At 41.9% G+C, this 25,851-nt stretch overlaps 1 protein-coding gene across 1 annotated transcript; it reads left to right on the plus strand.

Annotated features, from left to right (window-relative positions):
- Positions 1-22,318: 22,318 nt before the first annotated feature.
- On the plus strand, positions 22,319-25,407 carry rpe (ribulose-5-phosphate-3-epimerase). The gene is made up of 6 exons (XM_069663275.1): positions 22,319-22,471; positions 22,844-22,923; positions 23,033-23,172; positions 23,391-23,525; positions 24,360-24,446; positions 24,538-25,407. The coding sequence occupies exons 1-6, from the start codon at positions 22,350-22,352 to the stop codon at positions 24,658-24,660; spliced, it is 687 nt and encodes a 228-aa protein (XP_069519376.1). The 5' UTR covers positions 22,319-22,349; the 3' UTR covers positions 24,661-25,407.
- Positions 25,408-25,851: the final 444 nt, after the last annotated feature.

The raw sequence follows: 25,851 nt of genomic DNA on the forward strand, positions 1-25,851 counted from the left end.
TTTTATGTTGCTGAGCTCACAGCGCTCTCAGCTGAAAATAGTTCAACTTTTGGAACACCGCCGTGCTTATCAGTGTCAATTCTTCCTCACCGACTAATCAAAATCAAGAAGGGGTGGGACTTCTGATATCAACAGGGGAGAAGCTAACCCTTTTCTGTTTTTTTTCGAGGGTTCAATTTCCAGGTGTAGAGCTGCTGCTAACGCCAGGACACGATTTATTACCGTTTTTTTTATGTTTTCTTTGTAAAATTTCCTTGAATAAAATCAAATATTAAGCATACAGAGCAATTTAAAACAGACTTAACAGCCGCTACCAAGGGAAGCGAAAGTTCCGCCAGACAACTTTCGTAACCTAGCAACAGCAAAGCAGTGAGAAGCGCTCTGAAATTGAGGAAGTGCCTTTCTTACATTCATATGCTCATATTGGCTTAGAAAAATATGTAAAAATAAAAAAAGTCTGTGTCCTTTTTATCACAACTCTGAAACTGAAACTTGAAAACTAAAACGTGGAAATCCCCCAAATTATTCAGCACATTTAGCCTTTCTAAAAGAATGCAGCGCACACAATAGCTATTCTGTTTTCTGTATTCTGATATTCTCATTCTCAAACACATGCACATATTCACTTATTTTGCACAGATTAGAAACTTAACAGTGAACACAGTACAGAGTTTTGTCTGGAAGTCATTAAATAGTCATAAGACCACCTGAATCCTAAAATATACTCCTTCTCCGACTCTCTGTCTCCAGGTCTGCAGCCCTGCAGACAGAGCAAAAGCAACAGTAGAGGGGCTGTGACGTAGTTTATATAGCTGCAACAGTAAAAACTTCTCGCAGTATAGGTGTGAGTTTCGACTTTATATTTAACTTTGTGGTTTCATTGCATTCCTGCATTTTAACCCATCAGCGCGTCACATAGTTCATCACAGACTCTCTATTGTATATTCAGAATGTTAGATCAACAATTATTGTCACCGATGACGTGTTTGTGTTTATGTCTGTCTGTCAGTGAAAAGAAAAGAAAAACATACCTGTCTCTCCCTCTCTTCTTCATTTTTCTTCTTCTATGGTTAGAACGACTCTGACTGGTATCAGTTTACAGGGAGTTTCTCTCACAGTGACACACACACACATTTTTCACACCCTAAGGTGAAAACGAATGTCTGCGTGTCATTCAACAAGCACCTCCGAGTGTCTTGGCTTTAAATAGAGGTACTCGTCATCCTCCATGTCACCCCGTTTACTCCCCCCCGCAGGAGTGAAACTTCAACTGCTCCCTGGAACTCATTCAACTCTTCTTCTATTATATTATTATGGTTGCAGGCTCACTATGGCTCAGGACACCTCTGATGCACGCCATGCACCCTGCTGCGATAATGAGCCTTAATGAGCAGACATTAACACACCTATGCAAACAAGATCAACTTAATTCGTCTGTTTTCATTAAAAAACTTTTATTTTGAAACTCAAACTTCTGGTTTGCTGCAGTTGGATAAAATGACCGCAAAACCTTTGATTTCTGTTTCTGTAATCCTCCTCTGTGAATGGAAATGAGCCTTTCCTCACCGCTGTTTTCCTAAGCTTGGTTTCACAGGGCTCAATAAACTTTTGTGTGGCTTGACGGATGAGTTTGCAAAGCGGCTCCTGAGAAATAAAACAAAATCGCAGGGAGATGAATGGGGGAGGAAGTTGTAAGTTTCCGGGTGTGGACGCTGAGAGCTGACACGCCTTAATGTCTGCGTGTGTGACACCAAATCTCACCATTCAGCAGCACAATTGACCAAATAAAAACACACCAGGGATTGTATTTCCCCTCTGGCCTTTAGTTATGAATAGAAGAATTTTAGGAGCTGAACTCAGGGTTTGTCCTCGTCTGTCCCCTTTTCACCCCTGCTGTGGTTTTGAGTCGCCCTCATGTATCTATGACCACTTTTATTTCCTTTAAGTCATCATTGTTGCCACAGCTGCAGCGCTTTCATTGTGCTACAACAAAGAAGTTGAAAGACATACAAAAATAGCTAATGTAGCAATTAGCACCACAATGGAAGCTATTTATCTTAGGCTTACATTTCGGTAAACACAACTCATTCACTTTTCTCTCCATATTGGTTGGATTTGTTGTAATTGCCTGGAACTAAAACAACAAAATCAAGCTACAATTTAGCTGAAGAAGAAGAGAAAATGATTGGCATCTGTATCCCAACACGAGACAGAGATTTACCCAGCATGAAAACACGTAGAAGACAGCCCTTGCAGCATCTCATCTCATTCATTCTCATTTTCTGCATTGTCCAATTAAGTTACCGTCGTGACACGCAACATCAAAGGACCCTAATTTGGAGCTTGGAGCCAAGAAGATGACAGGAAAGACGGAGGGAGTGAGCGTAAGATGAAATGTAAGTGTGATTTATAATTTGAGAGGAAAACCCCTTAATGGAATGAAAACCTCTTTGAAAATCATGAAAGGAAGAACAAGTACAGAGAGACATCATTTATCTTCAGTCTGAGAATGACAAGAAATACGTGAATCTTATCCTTGACTTAAACTGCAAATATCCAAATAAAGTTTCAAACTAAACCTACACCTATATTACACCAGGTTCTTATGTGTTCTCACGCTTGTGTAGTGGCTCAGTGTGTCCACATCACTGGTTCAGACGGATTGTCATTAAACTATGAGCAGACATTCGCGGCCCCCAAAGGAGATGACTTGGGCAATCCTCTTCCAGCGCCACGCTGAGGTTAACATCTGTGATTTTTAGTGATTAATCTGATGAAACATTCAAGCTCCCCTCAGAATAAATAGTTTTTACTTAGTTGAACCCTCAACTTCGATCTTGTGCAATCATTCAGTTTAAAATTGTAATTTCTCAAGTACTTTGGATTATGACCAAATGACAAAAAAAGGAATTAAATTCCAGCCTCAGTTGTTCTTGTTTAGTACTAATTAGCAACTGTTAGCATGCTAACAACAGTTGATCCCTTAACTTTTTTATTTTGTGCCATCATTCGGTTTACTTCATCTTTAGTGCTAATTAATTTGTAAACGTTTGCAGGCTAACTCAATTATCCAAGATTGCGCACAAGGGTAAATTGCATTTTAGCATGCTAATATTAGCATCTAGGGCAAGGCACAGCTTTGCTAACTCATCACACCGATCTGCTAGCATGGTTGTAGACTCTTGAGCAAGTTTTAATAGTAAGTTATTTTTGAGTGAAATTTCGTAAACAACTGCTGAATTAATTGTTATGAGACATTCAAGCTCTCCTCAGAATAAATTGTTTGGACATCCTGTAGTCCTCGACCAAACATCAGAAAAAGAACGACATTCCCATAATCCTCAGCTGCACTTCATATTTTGTGCTAATTAGCTAACGTTTGCAGGCTAACTCGCTTATCCAAGATTGTGAACAAGGGTAAATTACATGTTAGTATGCTAATGATTGCATCTAGGGCAAAGCACGTTAGTATGCTATTAGCATTTAGGGCAAGGCATGGCTTTGCTAAACTCACCACACAGATCTGCTAGTGTGGCTGTAGAGTCTTGAGCTGGGTTTTAACAAGCAAGTTATTAAAAATGACAAAATATGCTTCATAAAGATGGGGAGCTAAAGAACAATGATGAGGTAATGTCACTTGTTTATTCACTTATGCTTATTAAACAAAGGCTCATTGTTCCACTTTAGGTAGACGTATTCTAAACAGACGGACTGGTTTTGACAGGGATGGCATTTTTGCCTTCCATGCATCATACACTTTAAAGTGGCAGAGGTTTTTAGGCTGCTCTGTTAACTCAAACCTGTCTGTGTTGCAGATTGATGGATGAACATTTTCACTGAGGTCGATATGTCACAAGTAAAAGCTGCAACCCAAACTGCGCTCTCCATCCCGGCCTTACACTTGGTATAGAGTCTGTAACCCTATAGGGGAAGTGGGGGGGTTGAACAAACACACGTCTGAGGGAGGAGGCGTGCGTAGGTGTGTGTTTCACCACTCTCTGCTACAGTATTAAATAGCTTTCCTTCACATACCTGTCACCTAGTAATCAATAAAGCTCCAATTACACCTGAAACACAACAACCATCAGTAACCTGTCACTCATTCACACCCAAACCAAAAAGCATCCGTCATCCATAACTTTCTAGAAGCTTCTCAGACATATGAACAGTGCAGCTCCAGAGCTTCCAGGCATCATCCATCACCTCGGCCCACTTTTGGGGGTCCGTGGCTGGGACACACACAGGCAGTGAACCTGATCCACAGCAGGCCGCAGACTGGACCCACCTCTGGGGCTGCACAAATACAAACACACATAAAACACAGGTCACCTACAAGCGCACACAGGTGCCCTTTAACATCGCTCGAAGCTTTAAAAACATTCACCTCCCTCTCTGTCATTACATTGTGTAATTATTTTCCCTACTTAATCCACATTCTTAATTAAGTCTTCGCACATTTTTCCACTACTTTCCGCCCATTCTCACCAGACGCATCCCCTCCTCCTGCTTCTCCCGCTATGAGGATTATGTTTGCAGCTCGGTGTATAAATAGTGCTGAGTAGGTGGCCTTGTAATGGAAACACAGATATACACATATCAAAGGCTCAGCTCCCTTTCTGCAAATCTTACACACATTAATCAGGACTTGTGGTTGGCAGATGTGTGCGGCTGCTTTCTGCATATGTGCGCCAGTAAAAGTGCGGTATGCATCCATGCACGCCTGTCTGGAAATGTGTGCGTATATGTCATGCCAGCGGGTGAGAACATATGGCAAGCACGGTTTGCACTTTCTCACAAGGGCAGGCTCAGTGAAAGCTGCAGGTAGGCTTAAAGATGTTAAAAGGAATAGCTCAATCAACTCCTGGAGCTGTGCTTTCAAGCAACATCTTTGGGTGGTTTCATTCACAAGCTGCGCTGTAAGGACTGAAAGACAAGCACAGAGATAAAGATGAAACATTAGCTTTTCCATTAGCATCAGTCATGAGACGCTTAGTGTACTTTAGTGTACATTTGGTCCTTATACGCTTATCCTTTTCCCATGACCTGGGTCTTCTCATATTGCAGAGTGCACTCTTATCTTGATGAGATTACACCCCGTATTTTTGGTTTTAAGAATCAGATTAAAGCCTTAAGTGGTTGCTAGGCAAGGCCATATTTCCCCCCAAAATGTATTTAACTTGTGTGATTTAATTCAGGGGCTGCATGGTGGTGCAGTGGTTAGCGCTGTCTGTGAAGGTTCTCAGTCATCCAGGTCATGATCATTTGAAGCTTAATCCAAAAGGCAGCTGGACTTGGTTTAAGTTCTTGAAGACGTTTTCACTTCTCCTACGAAGAAAAACAAAATGATGAAGCCTTTCAGACAGGGGTGGCCTGGGCCCCCCTTGAAATCTGATTGGTTCCACCCAAAAATCCTAAACTAGAATTGGCTATTTGCCTGGTCAGAGGTGGGACTTGTGTTTAAATCAACTATTTGGGCTGTGTTGCAACAGGCTGCTAGTCGCTTTCTTTCTTTTTCAGTGTTTCCTTGTAACTCTGACCACACATCTTCTGTTTGAGTTCTTAAAGAATTAGGCTTCGAGGGAAGGGTTAATTAAATGCTATTCATTTGTGTGTGTGTGGACACATACTTCATGCCACCCTGGCATAAGTGAGTGCCCCCCAGTTGGGCCACCCCAGTCAAAAAAGTCTGGATCCGCCCCCGCTTTCAGATGAGAGGTGAAACGTCTTCAAGAACTTCAACCAAGTCCAGTTGCCTTTTGGATTAAGCTTCGACATGGTTTTTGTGTTGCGTCACAGCTAGAAGGTTCCTAGCTCGGATCCCGGTTCGGATTTCTTTTCATGCGTGGGTTCCCTCCTTGGACTCCGGCCTCCTCCCAAAGTCCATGCTCGTTTGGTTGATTGATGACACTGAAATTGCCCATAGGTGTGAGTATGAGCGTGAAAGGTTGTCTGTATCGGTGTCAGCCTTTTGACTGACTGGCGATCGGTCCAGGGTGTACCCCGCTTCTCGTCCAATGACGGCTGGGATTGGATCCAGGCCCCCCCTGTGACCCTGAACAGGACAAGCAGTATAGATAACGGATGGATGGATGTTTCAGCTTGAATACTAGATGCAGTTAGAGATCTTTCTAGGTGCTACAAGTGCCCAACTGCCCTGTCCAGTGCAGAAACTTTAACTTCCCAGGTCGTCTCTTAGATATCAATCAAGTCTTTTATTTTGTAGGGTCTAGTGTCCGATCCTCCAGGGCAAAAATTGTGGTGTAAGACGATTGATGGGGTAAGTGTGTCTCTGTGTCAGCATGATGATGGCAAAATAAAGAGTCTGACAGTTTTGGTTTGGGCACTGCTGTGGCTCAAGCGTTACCTCATTTCGTTCACTGTCAGGGAATCAGAAAGGTCCTGACACAGCCAGCATGTACTGCCTAAAGAAAAGTCTCTTTCCTGAGCAGGAATACTGAGTATCTGATTTTACAAATAAGAAGGAATCACATAAATGTCACGGTGATTAAGTGTTATGTAAAAGTACCGGCTTACATCATGTAATTTTTTGTGATTTAGTCATCGTGTAGTCTTCCAGCATGAGTCAGAATGAAGCCAGGGAGTTGCAGCTTTAAATGTCTTAACTTGCAGGCTGTGGTGATGAAAGTGTCATGGAGCTGCGGTCGCTCTGCTGGGACACAATACTGACTTGTCAAATTGCGTGCACGACCCAGATCAGCCTCTGGAGCGGGATATAGCAGGAGGAAAGGGACACCACTGCAGTCCATGAAGAGTCATAACATCGCTCTCACACATGCAGACCTCAGAGGAGTTCAGATGTCACATGTATGTTTGTTGATTTGGGACGTCTGACAGTAGCTTGACAGACATAAACACACATGAAGTGACTTTGTTGGCTGCTTCAGGGCATCAGAAACAAGACGTCAATACAAAGATGACATTTGATGGCCTTTTAAGCTGGCAAGTGCGTTCTTTCTTTAGCTTTATCTGCTAAAAAAGGCCACCGTGTTCGCCAGCTAGCTCCAACGTCTGTCTTTGCGTGGTGTTTTGTAGCTTTTAAATCCGAAGACAGCTGCTGGAGAAGCTGAAAACGACACTTAGAAGGAACCAAAACAGTAAAGTTGTGGTGAACAGGCGATAAAGCGTTCCAGAGCCGAGGGAAATTGCAGAATCTGGTGATAATTATTGAGCAAACTCTCTCAAATAAAACGGTCATTTGATCCACTGTTATTTAAAGTATTCATTATCACAGCTTTAAAGAGTTTTCTTTTATATATACAGAGATTATTCAATTTGCCTGCGCAAGAGATAGAAGGAAATCTGTCTGGCAAAGAGGGAAGAGTCCACTTTAACCTGCACAAACATCTGGACATGATATACACACGTTTTTCAGGGATGACGCAGAAAGGAAACAGGGAGTCACACCCTTACAAACCCACGTCTCCATCCTCCTGATCCTTGCCATCACTGAAAATGTCAAACCCTCACGGAACATTTCACACAACCTCATGCAGTGGAGGTGATGTGGATTATAGTCTGTGTTTACCCATAAATCACTCGGGGAGCAGAGCGCGGAGAGAGCTCCGGATAGGACGAGGAAAATTGGCCCCTGATGGCAAAGAGGTTTTTTCTTTCCGAGACAGAATATTGAGACGTGTCCAGAACCGTGACATGAACCACTTCTTGTTTTACCGGTTTTATTTGAAGATGCTATTCACAGGTTGCTCCTATTCTCTGCCTGCAGGTAAAGGGATACTCCCACCGGTCAATGCTTTCATCATAGAAACAGTTATCTTAGTCCTTTGGGAGAATGGGTTTGTTGAACATTATATTCTGCTTTTTCTATAGTGCATTGTGAGAAAAGGCCCCACAAAAAACCCCACGTTTTGAATGCGTCATTCAATTTCTGCTCAACAAAAGTGCCAAGAACACTGCGAGAGGGACATGATGTGAAAAGTGGAGATGCTCTTTCAGATTCCACATTTGACGTGGTTGAACTTTGCTTCACCTCCAGAGGCAGGGGCAGGGACGCAGCAAGAAACAACACAGAGCGGGCCGGGGGAAATTCCTGCCCAAGGATCCATGAGTGTCTTAATACCACAGGAATGCACGAGCGAAATGTTGGCGACTGTCATGACGACTGCAGATAAACCCAGGTCGTCCCGAGCGGCATGGTGGTTGTTATTGCTGCTGTTGCTGTTTGTTCTTGTTTGTTAGTGGGAAGCTGCAGACATGTCAACACGCTGTGTTTGTTTTCGGTTTTATCGCACAGTTATGCAAGACTTTCATGTTCAGAAGTATGTTTGCAGTAGTTGAGATTTTAAAGAATCACAGAGCATGTGTGGTCTCATAATGTTGACACAGACAAAAACATCAGAACAAAAATTAATAACTGATAATACACGTCTTTGTAAGACAGCAAACAAGAATCTTTTCCCCCCCAAAAAAACAACATTCCAGTTTGGTTCAAATGAGGACAAAACGTAATATTATACTGTTGCAATCGAGATGATGACATAAGCATGACTCAGAGGCAGAGCAGTTGAAAGAAATCAATTGTTTAATTGATATTAAATCTAAAGCAGAGGTTTGTTTAAGGTTGTTTAACAAACTGTGGGGAGCACATGAGCAGGCACTGGTCAAGAAAAATAAGCAAAAATCAAGAACAAAAGGTGATTGGGTGGAAATCAAATGGTCTGGCAAGAGACTGAGGAAAGAGGGCGAGTGTATATGAAGGAAGCTTCTGAGGTAATGGGGAACTGGTGTGCTGGTGACGGAGGGATCAGCTGACTGTGATTATTGGGAACACACTGAAGGAAACTACAAGAGGAGAGTGGCAGATAAAGATATGACAGGAGAGGATGATGTCTGAAAAAAAAACAGTAGGACCAATTTGTAATGACTTGATATTTGTGCAACATGTCTATTTACTTAGACAATTTGGTAAATAGCCAAGGAGCCCACCTGATAGAGCACGTACCATTTGGGAGTGGGTGCCTCTTGCACTGGGTTTCATTCCAGCCCAGGCCCTTGGCTGCATGTCATGATCCCTCTCTCCCCCCTGCATTTCCTGTCTATGCTCAGCTGTCGGGATCCATTAAAGGCAACAAAAGCCAAAAAACTAAAATCTAAAAAAGGAACTTACACATCCTACAAGGACTTGCAAACCAACAGAAGACAATGTGATAATTATTGAGCTTTGGAGGTGCTGCTGAGCAAAGCAAAGTCTTAACTTTGGAGAGAGAGTAAAGCCGCTTTCCCATTGGTAAAAAAACCCACTCACACTTGTTTTTTTTGCTTAGTGGGAAAGGTTACAATCGGCATTCAGACCCGGGTCAAATGACTCTGCAGTAGACCCGAGCAGCGGACCTCACCACCATAACATCTTCTTTGTTTACTAAGCCTGTCTCTGGCGTGTTTGTGACGTCAGACGGTGATGCAGCAGAAAAGAGACAGAAAGGAGTACACTCCACTGGCAATGGGAACAAAGATCTATCTATGGCGTCTATCAGCAGGTCTTCCCGAGTCTGAAAAACCCGCGTCAATGCACTATTTTGGTGGGAAAGGAGTATAAGGCTAGCAGCTTTCCCCCCTGCTTTCAGTCTTTATGCTAAGTTGAGCTAACGAGCAGCTAGTCGTAGCTTCCTTTTATGTAAACAGATTCATACAGGTAACTTTTCCCTGGTAACTCTTGACAAAAAAAGTAAAAGGCTTATTTCTTTTAATAAACATTCATCCCAGTCCAATTATTTCGGCTCACACAAAGAAGTTACATTATGTTTTGCATTTAAACTTTTGACATTTGCCTAACCCAAATTGTATAAATTTTGAGAACAAAAATAATAAAATTGGGTCGATAAATACAACTTTAATGACACAAGCTGTCATAGCAAACAGAAAACTTAATCCTGGAGCGACATGTTTACTGTAATAATGAGTTACCCCCAGGACTTGTGATTCGACTCAAGGGAAATCCACCCTAATGAACCACTAACAGCTTTCCTTTTCCAGCACGGCACCTTACATAACCCAGAGAGGGAACACCCTGTCAAACACTCTGTAAAAACAACATTGATTTGTTACATTGCTGGGTGGATCTCCTCCAAAACTACCAGTGTTTCCATTCGTCTCTCGGATACTTTCTGCATTAGCGTGAAAAAAGATTTGTCAAGGCTCGTGTGGATTTGTGGGTTGTGCTGAACTACTCCCTATCGTGCCTCCACTCCTGTTGATGGAGGAGCTCGTGAAAAGCGCTGGCAGAGGGCCCGTTGATCCTCATTCCTCAACTGTGATCCATATTTTTATGTGTTCTTTTCTTCTCTTTCAATGCCCTGGGATGTTTCCCGGTAAGGATGAAGGAGGATCTTCCTCTTTGGACCTGTTTTCAAGTGTGTTTTGTTTAGAGAGGCCAGGTTAAAAGCTCTATTAATCTCTGAAACAGTTTGCAACACTTATTTGCCTTTCATGCTTTGCACTATCCAACACTCCAAAACCTTTTTAATGCAAGGCTGTGTATACAACCCAATTTACAGGGGCTTACACCAATATAGCTGTTGCTGCCCACTCCCTCATCTCTCCTCTGATGAGCGCCGTATAGCAGAATCCATTATTAGCCGCTATACATGCTGGCTATCCGCCAGGCCCCTCTGGTTAGCCACTCAAAGAGGCCAGCGCCAGCCAAGGCCTGCAGCGTTCCCATGCTAAACAAAAACACATCAGCAAAGTCAATATTAGCCTTTTGTGCTGCCAACCCACAGCAGGAAAAGAAGCGGAAAATACCTCAAGGATATCTAAAGGCTGAATGAAAACACTCCAACGGAAGTAGGAACGCTGCCACAGTAAAAAAAACCTGGAGTTTGGTGAAGTGCTCCCGCAGGTCTGTGCCTCTCCGGGGGGCTGTAACCCATCACACTCATGCTCTCACTTCCGGCCATTCTCTGTGTGAGGTTAATTGGATAGCGGGACAACACTTCGTCAGGATGCGTGTGTTAAGTCTTACAGTCACTCACATGCTGTTTTTTTCCCCTTAATGGAACGAGTAATTTCCCCAGATAACTGCGCTCGTGTTTCTCTGCCAGGACTGAAGAGTCAGGGAACACAAATACAAGCTCAGATATTTTTACAGAGACAGTGAGGAGACATTTGACTTATTTTTCTGCCCAATGTAAAGAGATCAACAGTGGTATGAACTGGTCCTTTTCTAACTTGATAAAGAACAAGTAAGGCACATTGCAATCATAATGTGTGAAATGTCTCATGCAAGCTCTGGGGCTGGTTTTACGATTAAGATAGGCTTTGACTATAGCTGACAAACAGTCAGACTTCAGATAGACGTCTACATTCATCCGTTTTTAACAAAGCCGTTAAGTTCTTGACCTCAAGCAGGACTATGATGCATTGAATTCTGGGTAAATCAAGACTTTTTTCTAAATAAAAAAATGGCCGACCAAGTAACCGCATCTAACCGCTCGAGTCGGTTTACCCCAGCAGAGTGTATAAAAAATTAAAAGTTAATTCGGCCGTTGAAGGGACCATCAAAGATTTTCAAAATGCAGTACTACTGGTCAGCAGGTGTCACTGATTGTTACCATGGCAACATGGATCTTAGAGGTGAGTTAGCCTTGGGGTAAGGTGTCAAATTTTTTAGCTTAAAATAAGTCAGTCTTTATTTTTGTGAAATGGTCTAACTTGCATTAGACTAATCAATGATCAACATTAAGACTGGCCTAACACAGACCAGTCTAAAACATCTTTGTGAAACCGGCCCCTGGTTATAATGCACCGTGGCGTATTAAAGGTCAGGATAAGACGTGCTGAATTTCACCTTGTATGGTTATGAAACCATTTCTATGCAAGAAAGATCCCACTGAGATTACCTGAAACAATAAAGGTTACAATAACCAAAGATGAATCTAGAGAGAAAGCCCCTGCCCTCTTATTTTGAAAATCTGACATTTACTGTCGATGACTGAAGAGCCTGATTACTAGATGTGACATTCTGTGCACTCGGTGAATCATACATCAATGCAAAGAACAGGAACAGTGAGGACAAAATCACTATCAGACACTTTGACAGCAGATTTTTTGGACGGACTTTTAATGTAGTTTTCCTAAGTTAGCTTTGTGTCTTAGTTTTTAACAATACATCTGTAATCAATCTCTCTCAATGACTCATTCACAGCCCTAGATGCAGAACATTGTGTGACTTTGATTACAAAGCTGCAGGAAGTTTGAGGCTTAGGTTCTATTAAATATCATAACTGCATAGGAATGTTACTTTTATAACTTTTTATTGTAAAACATGTGACTTGATTTGTAGGTTTTGATATCTTGGTGGATTTCTCCCTTTTCCAGGTAATGTTGGCTAACTGGAAAAGGTTAGCTGACATTTGGTTAAAGTTTATAACCTCTCAGTCTAAAGGTTAACCTTGTTGGCAGTCAGCTCGGTTCTCTGACTTTCCTCCCTCGAGACTCATCCAGGTCGAATCCTGTGAGAGGGGCTATTTGACCTCAAAGACACGACGAGAGTATTTCAATGACTTTAAACTCTTCCCAAAAATCAAGTTCCAACAAATTCAACGCCATATGAAATTCATTTGAATTATACCGAACACTACTGTTGTTGGTGTAGAAAGAGGACCACAGCCCTTAGCCCTAGTTATAACCCCCCTTTCAGAAGCACATTATCATTATCATTTGTGTTTTGCACCAAATAATGGAGAGTAGTATTGATATGAATATCAATAAGCAGTATAGGTATCAATAAAATCCTAACGATACCCATCCCCATCTGCTGTGCTTCAATTTTGAATTCAATCTAATCATTAAAGTTCAAACTATTATTTCACCACATTCAAACGATATATCGAATTTCATTTGACAAGTGACAGCCCTACTAAGTGTGTGTGTTTTAACTTGTGTGTGCACTCTAGTTATTTCCCCTAAACAACTCGTCACTACAGTTCAAGGATTTCGGGGAATTTGTTGATGCTAATGGTTCTCGAGCTCGCTCCACAGTGGGTCCAACAGCTGTTGGAAGCACCAGATGGGGTCAGGATTCATAGTCCCACTTGGATCGTGTAATAGTGATGATACTTCTCACTTTTTTTTTCTATTAGAAACTTCAATCCAAAGGCGACGGACGCTCAGTGCCAGAGAGTTTCCTCCGTGTTTTTTTCCCTTTCCCACAGCTGAGTAAAGCTCTGCAGCTGATGTTCCAGTGCATTAAACTATTATGAAACCTCATGATTCACAGTTCAGCCTGCATACCGCGGATACAGGGTGCTTACTGAGGAGTTTGGTCCAATGCTAGTGTAGCCCTCCCACACTACTCATATTTTTGTTTACAATAATTATATTACACCTGGCAGCTCTATGAAACTGTTTAGCATGAGAGATGAGTTGTAAGAGCTCTACTATTATATCAGATATGCACATAACAACATGTGACTCTGAGTGGGGTGCAGAGAGGCCAAGTTAGCTTATAATTTTAGCTAGATTGTTAATGTGAGCACCACACTACAACTCCTTATGCACAATAACCATCAACAAAGAAAACACTACACGACAAGGTTCAAATGTTACAACAAAATAACTCATTTATTTATAACCCAATAAAATAAATAAACCTTTATGCATGGGATTTTATAACTCAGTCTATTGGTACCATACGTTGGCGCGCCTGTTGGAGCTCATTTGAATCCTTTTTTAATGTTTGTCAGTACTCACGGTTCCTTTGACACTCAGAGGTTGTAACAAGTGCAAACCTTATGTCTCGCGTGGGATGGGAAACACTCCTGCTGAGTGTGTGGGTGTGTAGCCAGCCGTCTTCTACCCTGCACAGGCGAGTCCAAAGCACTTCACAGCATCGTCAACGGCAGGGCGGCAGGTCTGAAGCACACTATTCAAAGGCAAGGCAAGGCAAGTTTATTTATAGAGCATGATTTATACATAAAGCAATTCAAAGTGCTTTACACGGTTAAAAACAGAGCATTAAGAACATTAAAAGAAATGACAAAGCAAAAAATATTTGAATAAAACCCCCAAAATATATAAAAAATTTAATTAAATATTTATTAAGCTTAACGAATTAAGTAATAGATTAAGATAAGATCAATTTAAATTAACTAAAGTATGAAATAATTAAGTAAAATTGAATAAAAAAGTTTTAAAAGAGCTAACCGATTGAAAATTCACAGCCAACAGTAAACTGCCTGTTTATCTTCACTTAAATATTCATATAAATATAATTTCAAACTTACTCCGAAACTTGGTGCTAATTAGCGATAGCTCAAAACGTGCTCACAGCATTAGCACCAAAACGTGATTTTACTGACCAAACATGGACTCCAAACAACTCACTCTAAACGTAGTACACACCAAAAAACATTGTGTCAATGCAATACTTCAATAACCGAACTTAAACAAACTTTACGCACTTTATTAGCAACGTTTCCCTTACTTCCGGTCTCCTTGTTTTCGTCGCTGGTGTTCCATCCCACCTCTCTAACTTCTGATAGGTTAGGAAAAGGGCAAGTGACTGGCGCTCCCTCTATGAGTGACACCTGTCTGAACCAATAACGCAAAACTTGAGTGCATGATAGATTCAAGGACTGCTCAAACTGACGGGTTTTCGAATTACTTTTCATCTATTATTCCTTACTGATACAAACTTACAGACATTAAAATAAACACAGTTTGGAACTGGTTTTACACAGAACTAAACATTAATGCAAATTAAAAAACTGTAAACAAACTGCATGTTGACAGATTTAACAGGGTACTACACTATATTACTCTTAAAACAGGGTGCGCGTGTGTGTATACATGTGTGTTAGAATGCTGTAAAGCTTCAGCGAATTTATTTCAGCTTTGAGATTTAGGACGTTTGATAGAAGCTATTTAAAAACACAGCTAGCACATGATAAGAAATACAAGATTAAACCAGATGAAGAAGGGGAAAAACATGAATAAATACATAAAATATAAGAGAGAAAAACATCTAAGTCTAATCTCTGTATGCTGTTTTATTAGAACTGGATTTCCCCGTTTTAATAAACCAAACTCGTGTATTTGAAGAGCGTGTGTTGTGAGAAAATATCAAACCCTGCTGTGTTCTTTCCAGCAGCCCTCCTGCGTCCACAGTCTTCACATATTAAAGATTAAATCAGGCGGATTAGAGTTTATATGAAGTCGGGAGGTAAGCTTTGCTCACACAGACCTACCCTGTGAGCTACTGGTATTAAATCACAAAAAATATTTGAAATAAATCTGTTTTTATTCTTCAAGTACATATTGTCATTTTGAAATGTCACCAGTGCCCTACATGGTCGATTTTCAAGCCTTTTGAAGTGACACTTTGTCCTCATAAAACTCTAAATTATGACTGCTGCGGGTCCATTTCTCCCTGGAGGGGCTTTTCACAGGCAATTACTGTTATGTGCTGGCCACTAGTGCTCTGAAGTGTGCTGTGGTCAGAGTTCATCAGGTTGAGGTCAAGTGAAAGAATACACACCGTGACATTAATTGATTTCATGCTGCCTAAATCATTGACATAAGGCTCATTACTGTGATACAACTACCTGATTGGGAAGCTTCTATATAAGTTTACTTTATGGACTGTCATTGATTTTATATTTTATGTTAATGTTCTCATAATGGTGTGGTGTAATATACAACATGCACTTAAGAAAATCCCAAATCAGGTCAGCCCAAGTCGCACATAAAGAGCACAGCTGTGTAGTTTTCCTGCTTCCACAGTTTCAATTCATTGTGGTTAATGATTACAGGTCTGAGGGGCAACAGTGAGTCATTGTGGCTACCACATTTCCTGTGAGTGCATAATGAAACACCTTTCTACAACATCCAGTAAGCATCTGTAATGGGCAAGGCTGAACACTTTCAGCCCTTAAAAATTAAAATTAAAACATAGATTCTCCTTTGGTGGCCCCTGTGGCCACAAGCAGTAACTGCAGTTGTGTTTTTACTTCTCACATGAACTCACGTCCCAGAGACCCAAATCCTCGATTTGTTTGGGCAGTTATAGAAACACATTTGCTTCATGGATCTTTAAGGAGATTTACAGGAGCAATTCTCCCCTGGAAAAAGCCACTGTCAGTCAAAGCTGTTCTCTGTAATCCATAGAAGCAATAAAATTTGAAATTGGCGCCATAGCTGTGGAGAAAGTTGTACAAACAGCTTGTGGTTTCGCCCATTCTACATTCCTACAACACCCAGCATGCATTGCGCCCCTCCATCAGTAAGGAACGGCCCAGCGAGAGACGCCGGAGTGAAATACTACCGTATTCAAGTCAAGGACATTGATCGCTGCAGGCAATGGCTCAGAGCGGTACAGAATCTGAAATACGACGAGAATATACCGAGATCGTCTTTGTGTCTGCAGTCTACATTTCAAACCTGACGATTTTGAACGAGACATGACATCGGAGGCGGGCGTCCTAGACTGAGGAAGTGTAGTTTACCAAGCTCCCTGGCCTCCGCTAGATGACACATTTCACAGTCTGGTGGAGGTTTTCCAGGGCCCACTGAAGAAGCGGATAGCGTCCTCCAAAGGCACGTAGCCAAACTGCATGTTTCTCTACCATAATGACATTAGCTCCCCATCAAAGCATGATAGGACTGAGGTTGAAAATCGGCGAACTTGCCCTTTAAGTGCAAGCAGAGACCATTAAAAAGCACATGGCACCAAATTCGCAGAGTAAATGTTGCTAACTGTGCAAGTCAACACCCACTCAGTTATATGACATTACAGCAGATGCAAAGGCTTTCACCTGTATAATAACTATCATGTAAAGTCATTCGTCAATCTACAGTGACTTAGCAGACATTCTGTAACAGATTGGACCAGTACTCCGCCAACATATAAAGGGGCAGTTTAAAGGATGTACAGGCATTCCTGTTCCTAATCCTACTCCTCATCTTTAGGGATATCCTGCCATCAAACATGTTCGATGCTGAAGGTACACGTGCTCCCTGTGACCCACAACTAGCAGGAAAACAAACTTGATTGGGAGCATTGACCTGTAGCCGAGAAAGCTAGCACCCCACCCCACCCTTCCCTTTCCCCTTCTGCACCCCGACCACGCTGACATAAAGCCCAGGAAGGGAGAGAGCTGCAGGGACACACACGCTCCGCGCTCTCCTTCCGACCATCAAAAGAAGCCGGTGTAGCGCTATCTGTTTGCTCAGGAGGCTAGAGTCAACTCCTGGAGGGAAGCAGGAGGAAGGTTTTAATCAGGATAATACAACACAAGTTTGGAGGAGGACCAAGTCTTTAATAGTCAACCACTGCACGGGAAAAAGAACGTGCAGTCCCCATTCTTCCTACAGCAGAGGTCAAAGGTCACATAAACCCAACTTATCAAAGGTTACAGATCACATACTGCTGAATGTGCACGTCTTAAGGAGCACTTACACAGGAAATCTTTCCTATAGCCACTGTAATCAACACTGTTTCCCCTGCGGATTAACAATTGTAATGTATGAGGCCGTTTGTGTTCATCGGAGCTGAGATCGCCATTCATAATTAATTCATTGTCTGTAAATGGTGCACTTCAAAGGACGGCAAAACAAGTTCTAACATGTTTAATACCTGCTGCTGCGTAGCTGTTAATTAGCCAACTGTAGAGGCTAAATATAAACCCCCGGGTACACATGTGAAACTGCTGATGAAGCCAACTTAGTGAAAAAATGTGGAAACTGAGATTAAACAAAGACGAGCAAATATTAATTTAAAAGAAAGAAAAATAAGCAGTAATTTGAGTTTGACATCTGAAAACCTCACAAAGCTGCCAGCAGCAAACACACACACACACACACACACACACACACACACTTAGTGATTTAGCAGGCTGGGAATGGGATTGATTAGTCTTCAACTTTTGGGCAAAAAGACATTTTTTAATTGTCTTCACAGATGACTGAGATGCAGGAACGCATGTAACGAGAAATCTTTCATCCACATGCTCATTAGCACAGCGGGCCGTACACACCAGCGAGAAGTGGATGGTACGTTACACACAGTTAAGGATTTCGATCATTGAATTATATTCTGAAAGTATTGGCATTAAATGTAGAGGGGCCCAAAATATACGTCTAGTAAAATGAGAGGCGCAAGATCTAAAACTGAATCCACAGTTTCAGGCCTTGTACTTTTAATTGCTTTATGCAGTACATAAAAATGAGCCATACAACTCAGCATATAACTATATTTATACAACAGTTAGTTTCGACAAAGTATCTGATTGGACAAGAAGCTTCCCTGAGTGCTGATATAGAGAACAACATCACCGGGACTTTTCACTCTACTACTGTACGTCTACATTAATCAAGCCGGTACCTCTGAATCACTCGGCCGACTCTTGATTCACTGGCTGATAACTTAAAACATACAGATAAATGTACATCGTACAAAGTAGCTGCTCTGTGGTAACCTGTAGACACAAGCTGTGTCTCAATTCAGGGGCTGCATCCTTCGCAGGACGCAGGCAACGTAGGATGAGTCATTCGTAGCCTGCATAGACCGTTTAGGCAGAACTGAAATGAGTCTACGGAGGATTTCCTGTTTGCGTCACCAGCTGTTCCCACCCTTACTCTTGCGTCACTACACTCCGTTCCTGACGCCTAGCAACAGGTAGCTATCGCTGGCTAACTAGCTACAATAACTAACCTCCTTTGTTTATTTTTGTTACATTTGTATCACTAGCTCTTCAAACTTTTACAAGTGTATTCCTCAGCCACTTAGAGTCTGCCATCTCATTTAAATTGGCACGCAATGAATCTAGGGAAAAAGTTGGGCCGCAAAGGATGCACCCGATGGATCCTTTGCGGCCCCGGAAAAGGAGGACGGATTTTTCGCATCTAAAGGAGCCTTCAAAATGCTGCTGTGACGCAATCGGCCTTGAAATACATCCCTTGAAGGATGCAGCCCCTGAAATGGGGCACAACTACAGAGTGCAGGAGAATGTTGAGTTGGTGGAGCAAAAAGTAATAATCTGTTGTTCATTATTACTGTTTACTACTATTTGCTGAGTGTTGTATAAAAGCAATATCACACTCAAGGTTGTGATGTTGTACCGAATATCAGCACGGCTGTGATTATCTAACCCTGCGACCGAATCACATCTTTTGCCTGCCCTACATGCCTTTAAAAAACCTCCTCTCATACTGTACAAATGTGACTGCATGTGTCAGCGGTTTTGGAAATGAGAACCCGTCAGCAATGAGCAATCGAGCACAGCTTGACGGCATCCTGAAAATGAGTTTAAGTCACATTCCTGAGCTGGTCTTCCTCCACTAAACTAAAAAAAAGGTGTCTTTAAAGGGGACCTCCGGTGAGCAGAGGCCCGTGGCTGACTCAAATGATGTGCCTGGTGTTGGAGCTGTTTACAGTAAAGGTGAAGAATGTGTCTTAATGTCGGCAGCAGGGAAAAGAATGACCCCTCTTAAAGACAAAACAAAGACGATAAGCCAGGCTGGTGCAATACGTCAACCTTGAGTGTGACCTCTGCAGAAGAAGGCTGTTTAGCACTCCAGAGTGTTTGTTTAGCTCAAAATATTATTTAAACCGGCTAAATTAAGAAGGCGATTGTCCCTGAATCCTCTGCAGTGAATCTTCCTTGGACACACTCATCAACCCTGCTCTTGAGAATCGAAGAGACACCAAGAGGGACAGAAATATAAAGCTTGGCCTCTTGCAGCCATGGCACCGCTCCACAAACTGACTGTCAAAGCCTGAAGCTTTTTTTTTTTTTACTGCCTTCCTCAGAGACTCTGGAGGCCCTATTTCTTTGCGACGCCAACTTACTCTGCCTCAACCCCACTCACAAACCGCATATATCATCCCCCTGTCGGGCCGAGCGCGCCGTGCCACCAGAGTTTCCTTCATTGCCGCAGTAATGCAAAACGCGGGTAAAACTCATAAATGTCAGATGCTGTTTAGCCAGTATGGGTATATGAGTGTGGCTCTGCGGGCTGAGGCTCGGCAGAGCGCTGCAGAGGCTTTTTAAAAAACCTCAGCCATCTGCTTCTTATAAATCACAACAACTTGCACTCGCATCCAAAAAACATTCCTCGCATTTCAGGGGGCTGAGTCCAAGATGATGAAGAGGACAAACAAATCAGACACACATTGATTTTATTGTGTAACGAATGTGAATCTGCAAATTTTATACGTTTGATGCTATAAAAGTATCGGTGCGGGGATTATGAGACATCTGGGATTAACTAAGACTTGCATATCTCTTTATCTGGAAGCTGTCAACACAAACATTAACTAACCTTAGATATCTGTAACAGGGTGTGTTCGGATCCAAACGCAACACATGAAGAAACAGGGATCATTGATTATAATCTTGCTTCAGCAACTGCAGTAGCTCACAGGGATTAATAACAACTCAAGTTCAATATACAAGCCAAGAAGCCGTAAGAGTCTGTGGACTGGGTCGGGGGCTCGGGCTAGGGGAGCCGAACCAGGAGATCATACACAATCACACAACAGCTCAAAACAGGTCGAAGGTACCGTGCAGGAGACGTGGTCGAGGAAACAAAGGGTCGAGAACCAGGATAACACTCAGTTGAAGCCGATGAACCAGGGAGCAGGCAGGAGAAGTGGGGAAAAAGCAGATTAGTGTGACGACACGGTCAGAGTCTCTGAGGCAACGTTAAGCAAGCAGGGAAACTTACACAGCAGTGTCATCACAGGGAAACAGGCAGACAGGAGACGAGGCACAGCTCATGGTGAGGGGACAAAAAGGGTCACCAACGGGGAAGCAGTTTGAGTGCGAGAGCGGGAGAGGCTTATATACCGTCTTGATTACTAACGAGGAGCAGCTGTGTGCCCAGGTGAGCTGAGTGAGCTGATGAGGTGGGCGTGGCCGGCAGGCAGAGTGGAGCAGAGAGATCCAGAGAGCAGAACTGTGACAGATATCACAAACACCACTAATTGGATTATTCAGGATCAAAGAGTGTTGTTAAGCTTTTTATACATGGCTGTTATATGAAAATGTATTTTACTGGAGCTCAGCTGGTTTTGTCTGTTTAGCATGCATTTAATGTGAAATTGGCATTAGGTAAAATGGCATATTAAAGCCTTTTCTAAAGGTCCTGGGTTTTTTTTCTTGTCCCTTTCCTTTAGAGGTTTTCTTTCTTTTAAGGAAATAGATGCATCACAGAGCGTTGGTACACAGAAGTAACCCTGCTGGCTAACCCTAAATCTTTATATCATTATAGGCCTGCATCCTTATAGCACAAAGTTTGAAAGTATTTCCTCTGATGAAACTGTCAGTCTGATCAGATGTAACTTAAATTTGAAGTTCGTTGTCATTGTTAAGTGATGGCACATTCTTATGACAGAGACAGATGGAGGGTAGTTGGCTGAGATATTAAAACATTAAATCAGCAGCCAAATACAGAGAGAAAATAGAAGCAGAGAGCATGCTGCTGGATCATTTGCTTTGAAAAGGATTCAAAGATTTGGAAGCGTCGTGCCTTCTTACACGATGTTGAAAATACCAGTCCACAATACACAGATTGCAAAACAATGTGTCCCATGTTGAAAAAAAGTGTCCTATTACTAAAATCAGCTCAGGAGAAATATGGTTTTTAAGTTGCGTTCACAGGATCGTCAGTTATGACTTCTCAGGTAAAGAAACAGTAGTCTTGCAGTCTGGCTTTGCAGTTCAATTTTGCAGCAAACTTCTCTAAACAGTCAATTAAATATGAATCCCATGTGAGACGAAAGCTCAGTACCCGTAAGAGTTTTGCGTCATCTAGTGTCAAGAAGTTGGCACTGCTTTATTTTGATGGCGGAAGAGAGAGGCCAGAACATGAGCCACTGGAGTTACCGTTGCATCAAGTTACTTACTGACACCTATAGTAAGACCGGATGTGTGAATATTTTGCCTTCAAAATAAAAATTTACTTTTTTGATGCAGCAACAAATAGCTAACATTCATACCATTAAAAGACATTAAATTTTTCCGAGTACAGTTTTAAAGCTTTATCAACGAGGCCTTATTCGTCAGGTGTGTGTACACATAAAACGAATTTGATTCCAGACAAACATTTCTCTTCATACATGGAAGTAGACATGCACAGTCAAGGACAACATGCTTGCGAGTCACGTCAGGATTTAGATCTTATTTTAAATGGAGTACACCCTGCGGTCGTTAAAAAGGTGTTTAATACATGGACAATTATACATGTAGCTATTTATTATCTTTATTTTGAAGGTCTACAGCGGAAGTTGTACTTCATGTTGTGGTTAACTTTAGCTGGCGCTAGCTGCCAGGCTGCAGGCAGGCGGACAGTAACAGCAGTCAGTTACCAGCATGGCTTACATGGCGAGGATCGGTCCGTCCATCCTGAGCAGCAACCTGTCCTGTTTGGGCAGCGAGTGTGTGCGGATGATGGAGTGCGGAGCGGACTACCTGCACCTCGACGTTATGGACGGGTTAGTTTGACTGTAATTAGCTAGCTGGATGGGCTAGCATGTTTACGACTAGCCAACAGATTGGAAGTTCAGTGCTTGAGAGCTAAAGTTGGCTAACATCAACAAGCTAAGCTAGCATGTCAGAAGTTAAGCTTGGGAAGAAAATATTGATTTTTAGTATATTTTAAAGTAAGTAAGGGAAGAAGCCTTGCTAACCTCTAAGTGTCAGCATGAGTCTATTTTAAGTTATTTTTTAACATTCTTCCGCCTACCTGTTAGTTATATCTTCCTTCTTCCTAATTATGCAAGACGTTATTTTGCAGCTGTTTACGCAAGATAAGAATCTTTCATCACTGCAGGAAGTAAAATGTTTGTTTTTGTTTCTACCTGAAGACATTTTGTCCCCAACATCACATTTGGCCATCCCATGGTGGAATGCCTTCGGAAGTCAGTAGGCCAGGACCCTTTCTTTGGTGAGAGAAATCATATGATGCCTAAACATATGCTGCACTTGAGTGGATTCATTAATGCTGCAGCTGTGTGTTGGATTAAGTATTGTGAGTGACGGTGTAAATGTTGCAGACATGCACATGATGGTGTCTCGGCCGGAGCAGTGGGTGAAGCCCATGGCTGCAGCAGGAGCCAACCAGTACACATTCCATCTGGAGGCCACCACCAACCCTGGAAACCTCATCAAGGAGATCAGAGAGAGCGGCATGAAGGTAAGAGTTAAAGCTGCAAAACAACAGGAAGAAAAGCATTAGAGATTTAGTGTGATTAGAGAAGAATTTCTCTCTTATAATACTAAAAATTGTAGAAATAAATGCATACTGGTATTTAAGCCAATTGATATTTATATTTTAAGAACATCAAATATTGGCATCAGCTGCAGAGGTGACTTTTCTACATGTCTTCATGCTAACACCGTGTGTTTTTGTAGGTGGGTTTGGCCATAAAGCCTGGTACTACTGTTGAAGAGCTTGCACCCTGGGCTAACCAGATCGACATGGCCCTGGTCATGACTGTTGAACCTGGCTTTGGAGGACAGAAGTTCATGGAGGACATGATGCCCAAGGTAAAGATGACCAACAGAAGTAGAGGGGAAAAAACTAGATTTCGCGTCTGGCTATGCAGTAAATCAATAATGCTAATACACTGCTCGGTGGTGTTCCAGGTCAGGCTATACAACATATGGTTCTCCTGTTGAGACAACAAGACACATAGTGAGCCATAATGGAGCGCACACAGTCTATGTTTTGACGTTGTTTAGAGGTTGTGCTGCTAATGTTACTGTTCTTGTATGTTGTCCAAATATCTGATCATTTTGTGCGAATGCTTTGGCAGTAAAATTGCATTAAACTGCATCATATAATAATCACCAGGATGACAATATTTAGCCTTTCAGTTCTACATACCAAATTTGGAAATCAGCCAAGATGTGTGAGGGATAGATCAGACCAAACGGCATATAGATATCTCAGTAAGAACATTATTACTTTGTACCACACTCTTATAACACACTTTTGCTGAACTGTAAAAAATACAGGTTACATAAGTGATGTCAGACTCGAGCTTCTGCTAACTTAAAAAAATTAAACTTCATGAAAATCAAATAAAGATGAGTTTCTCTCTCTTCTCGCTCTCTTGCTGCGTTTCTCTTTTTAGCTCCAGCGGGGAAGTTGGTTTGTTATTAAAACGGCTTTAACAAATCGCAGCTCAGAAAGAAGCACTGTGTTTTTTTTTTCCACAGCTCAGTAATTTATCTGAGTAGTATTCACAGGAGATCTGGAGAATGCTTTTAATTTGCGCTGTGTCTCTTTTTGGAGTCCTATTAATGTCTGTAATTGTGCTGTAGAAGTAGCGTTAAGCAGGGCCTGATCTGTGTTTAACTTTTGTGCCTGTAACACAGGTAAGCTGGCTGAGGAGTCAGTTCCCTTCGTTGGACATTGAAGTAGACGGAGGGGTCGGCCCCGACACAATTCACAAGTGTGCAGAGGTACAATAAGCAAACACACACATCCGTCTGGTAGAAGAATCAGGTTTTCCAAGTTTTTCTGACAATAAATGTGTGTTTGTTTTTGCTCCAGGCAGGAGCTAACATGATCGTGTCAGGCAGCGCCGTGGTGAGCAGCAATGACCCTCGCTCTGTCATCGCTCTCCTGCGCACTGTGGTGGCCGAAGCAATCCAGAAACGTTCGCTGGACCGCTGAGATGTGCCCCCACCTGTCCGTCCCAGCAACACGACACAGCAACCAGCGGAACAGATTCAGACATTTCTATATCTGGGGTACAGGTTGAGGTCACGGTCAGAGGAGGGGTCTGAATGGAGACATTAGCTGATGACCAAAATCCAGATCACTTTGATGCGAGTGAAGCTGCACCGTGCCTCTACAGAACTTACTGAACTTCATCCTGTTCTGCCACAGTCTCCTCTCTGAACGGTTAACTCTCATCGCAGCCTGGGAAACACCATGTCAAGGCTGACGCCGAGGTTACAAGATTTAACTTCATTAAACATTCCTGAGTATTGTTTGGTTCACACTGTAAGCTTTAAGTATAAATTAATGATTGAAAAAAAAAAACTGTCCAAGCAGCACTGTGTTCAGTAAATCCTTCTTTGACTTCCATCCAAAATACTTTTTTCACAGTTCACACTTTTGGCTCTTTTGTTGGAGTCGCTGCACGGCTGAGCAAAAATAATGTTCACTTACAAATTTCATGAGATTTGGCTTTTGGAGATTAAAGAGACTCAATTAAAGTCAAGTGTGGATTATGTGCAATCTCACCTCGAGTGTGGTTCTTTGTAGCATACTGTAGCATATTGGAAAACAGTTTGGACAAACCTATTAAATGTACTATTAAAAATACATGGAGAAGTACTGAATGAAGCCCACTGATCTTCTGCCTTTGGGTTGCAGTACACACTCCTGATATTGTGTCTGATCTGGTGGTAGCCCTACCATCCAGCCTTTTTATTTTGAGATGATTTATTCCCATGACAAATATATATTTTGTATTTGATTTTATACATTTCTACATTTGCTAAAATCTAAGCTATTACCCGTAGTGAAACCAGAAAAGATGAAACATATCAATATAAGTAAAAAATATGGGGCAATGGAATCTAACTGGAATTCAGTACATTTACTCAACTATTGAACTTAAAGTAATAATCTCGCAGATTTTCATCTAAATAAATGTCAAGTTAATAAATAATAATTATTATTATATTGTAATAATAATAATAATAATAATAATAAATGTTAAGTCACTATCACCGAATTAGGTAACACAATGGTGATTGAGTCTCTGACCCACTGATGAAAGCCTTTGCATTTGCAGTATACAGCATTATTATGGACTAGTGCTGTGTTCGAAATCTAATACTATATACTACATAC

The sequence above is a fragment of the Semicossyphus pulcher genome, unplaced genomic scaffold, assembly GCF_022749685.1.
Source record: "Semicossyphus pulcher isolate SPU_LCO1_2020_fin unplaced genomic scaffold, fSemPul1.0.p SCAF_15, whole genome shotgun sequence".
Lineage (NCBI taxonomy): Eukaryota > Metazoa > Chordata > Actinopteri > Labriformes > Labridae > Semicossyphus > Semicossyphus pulcher.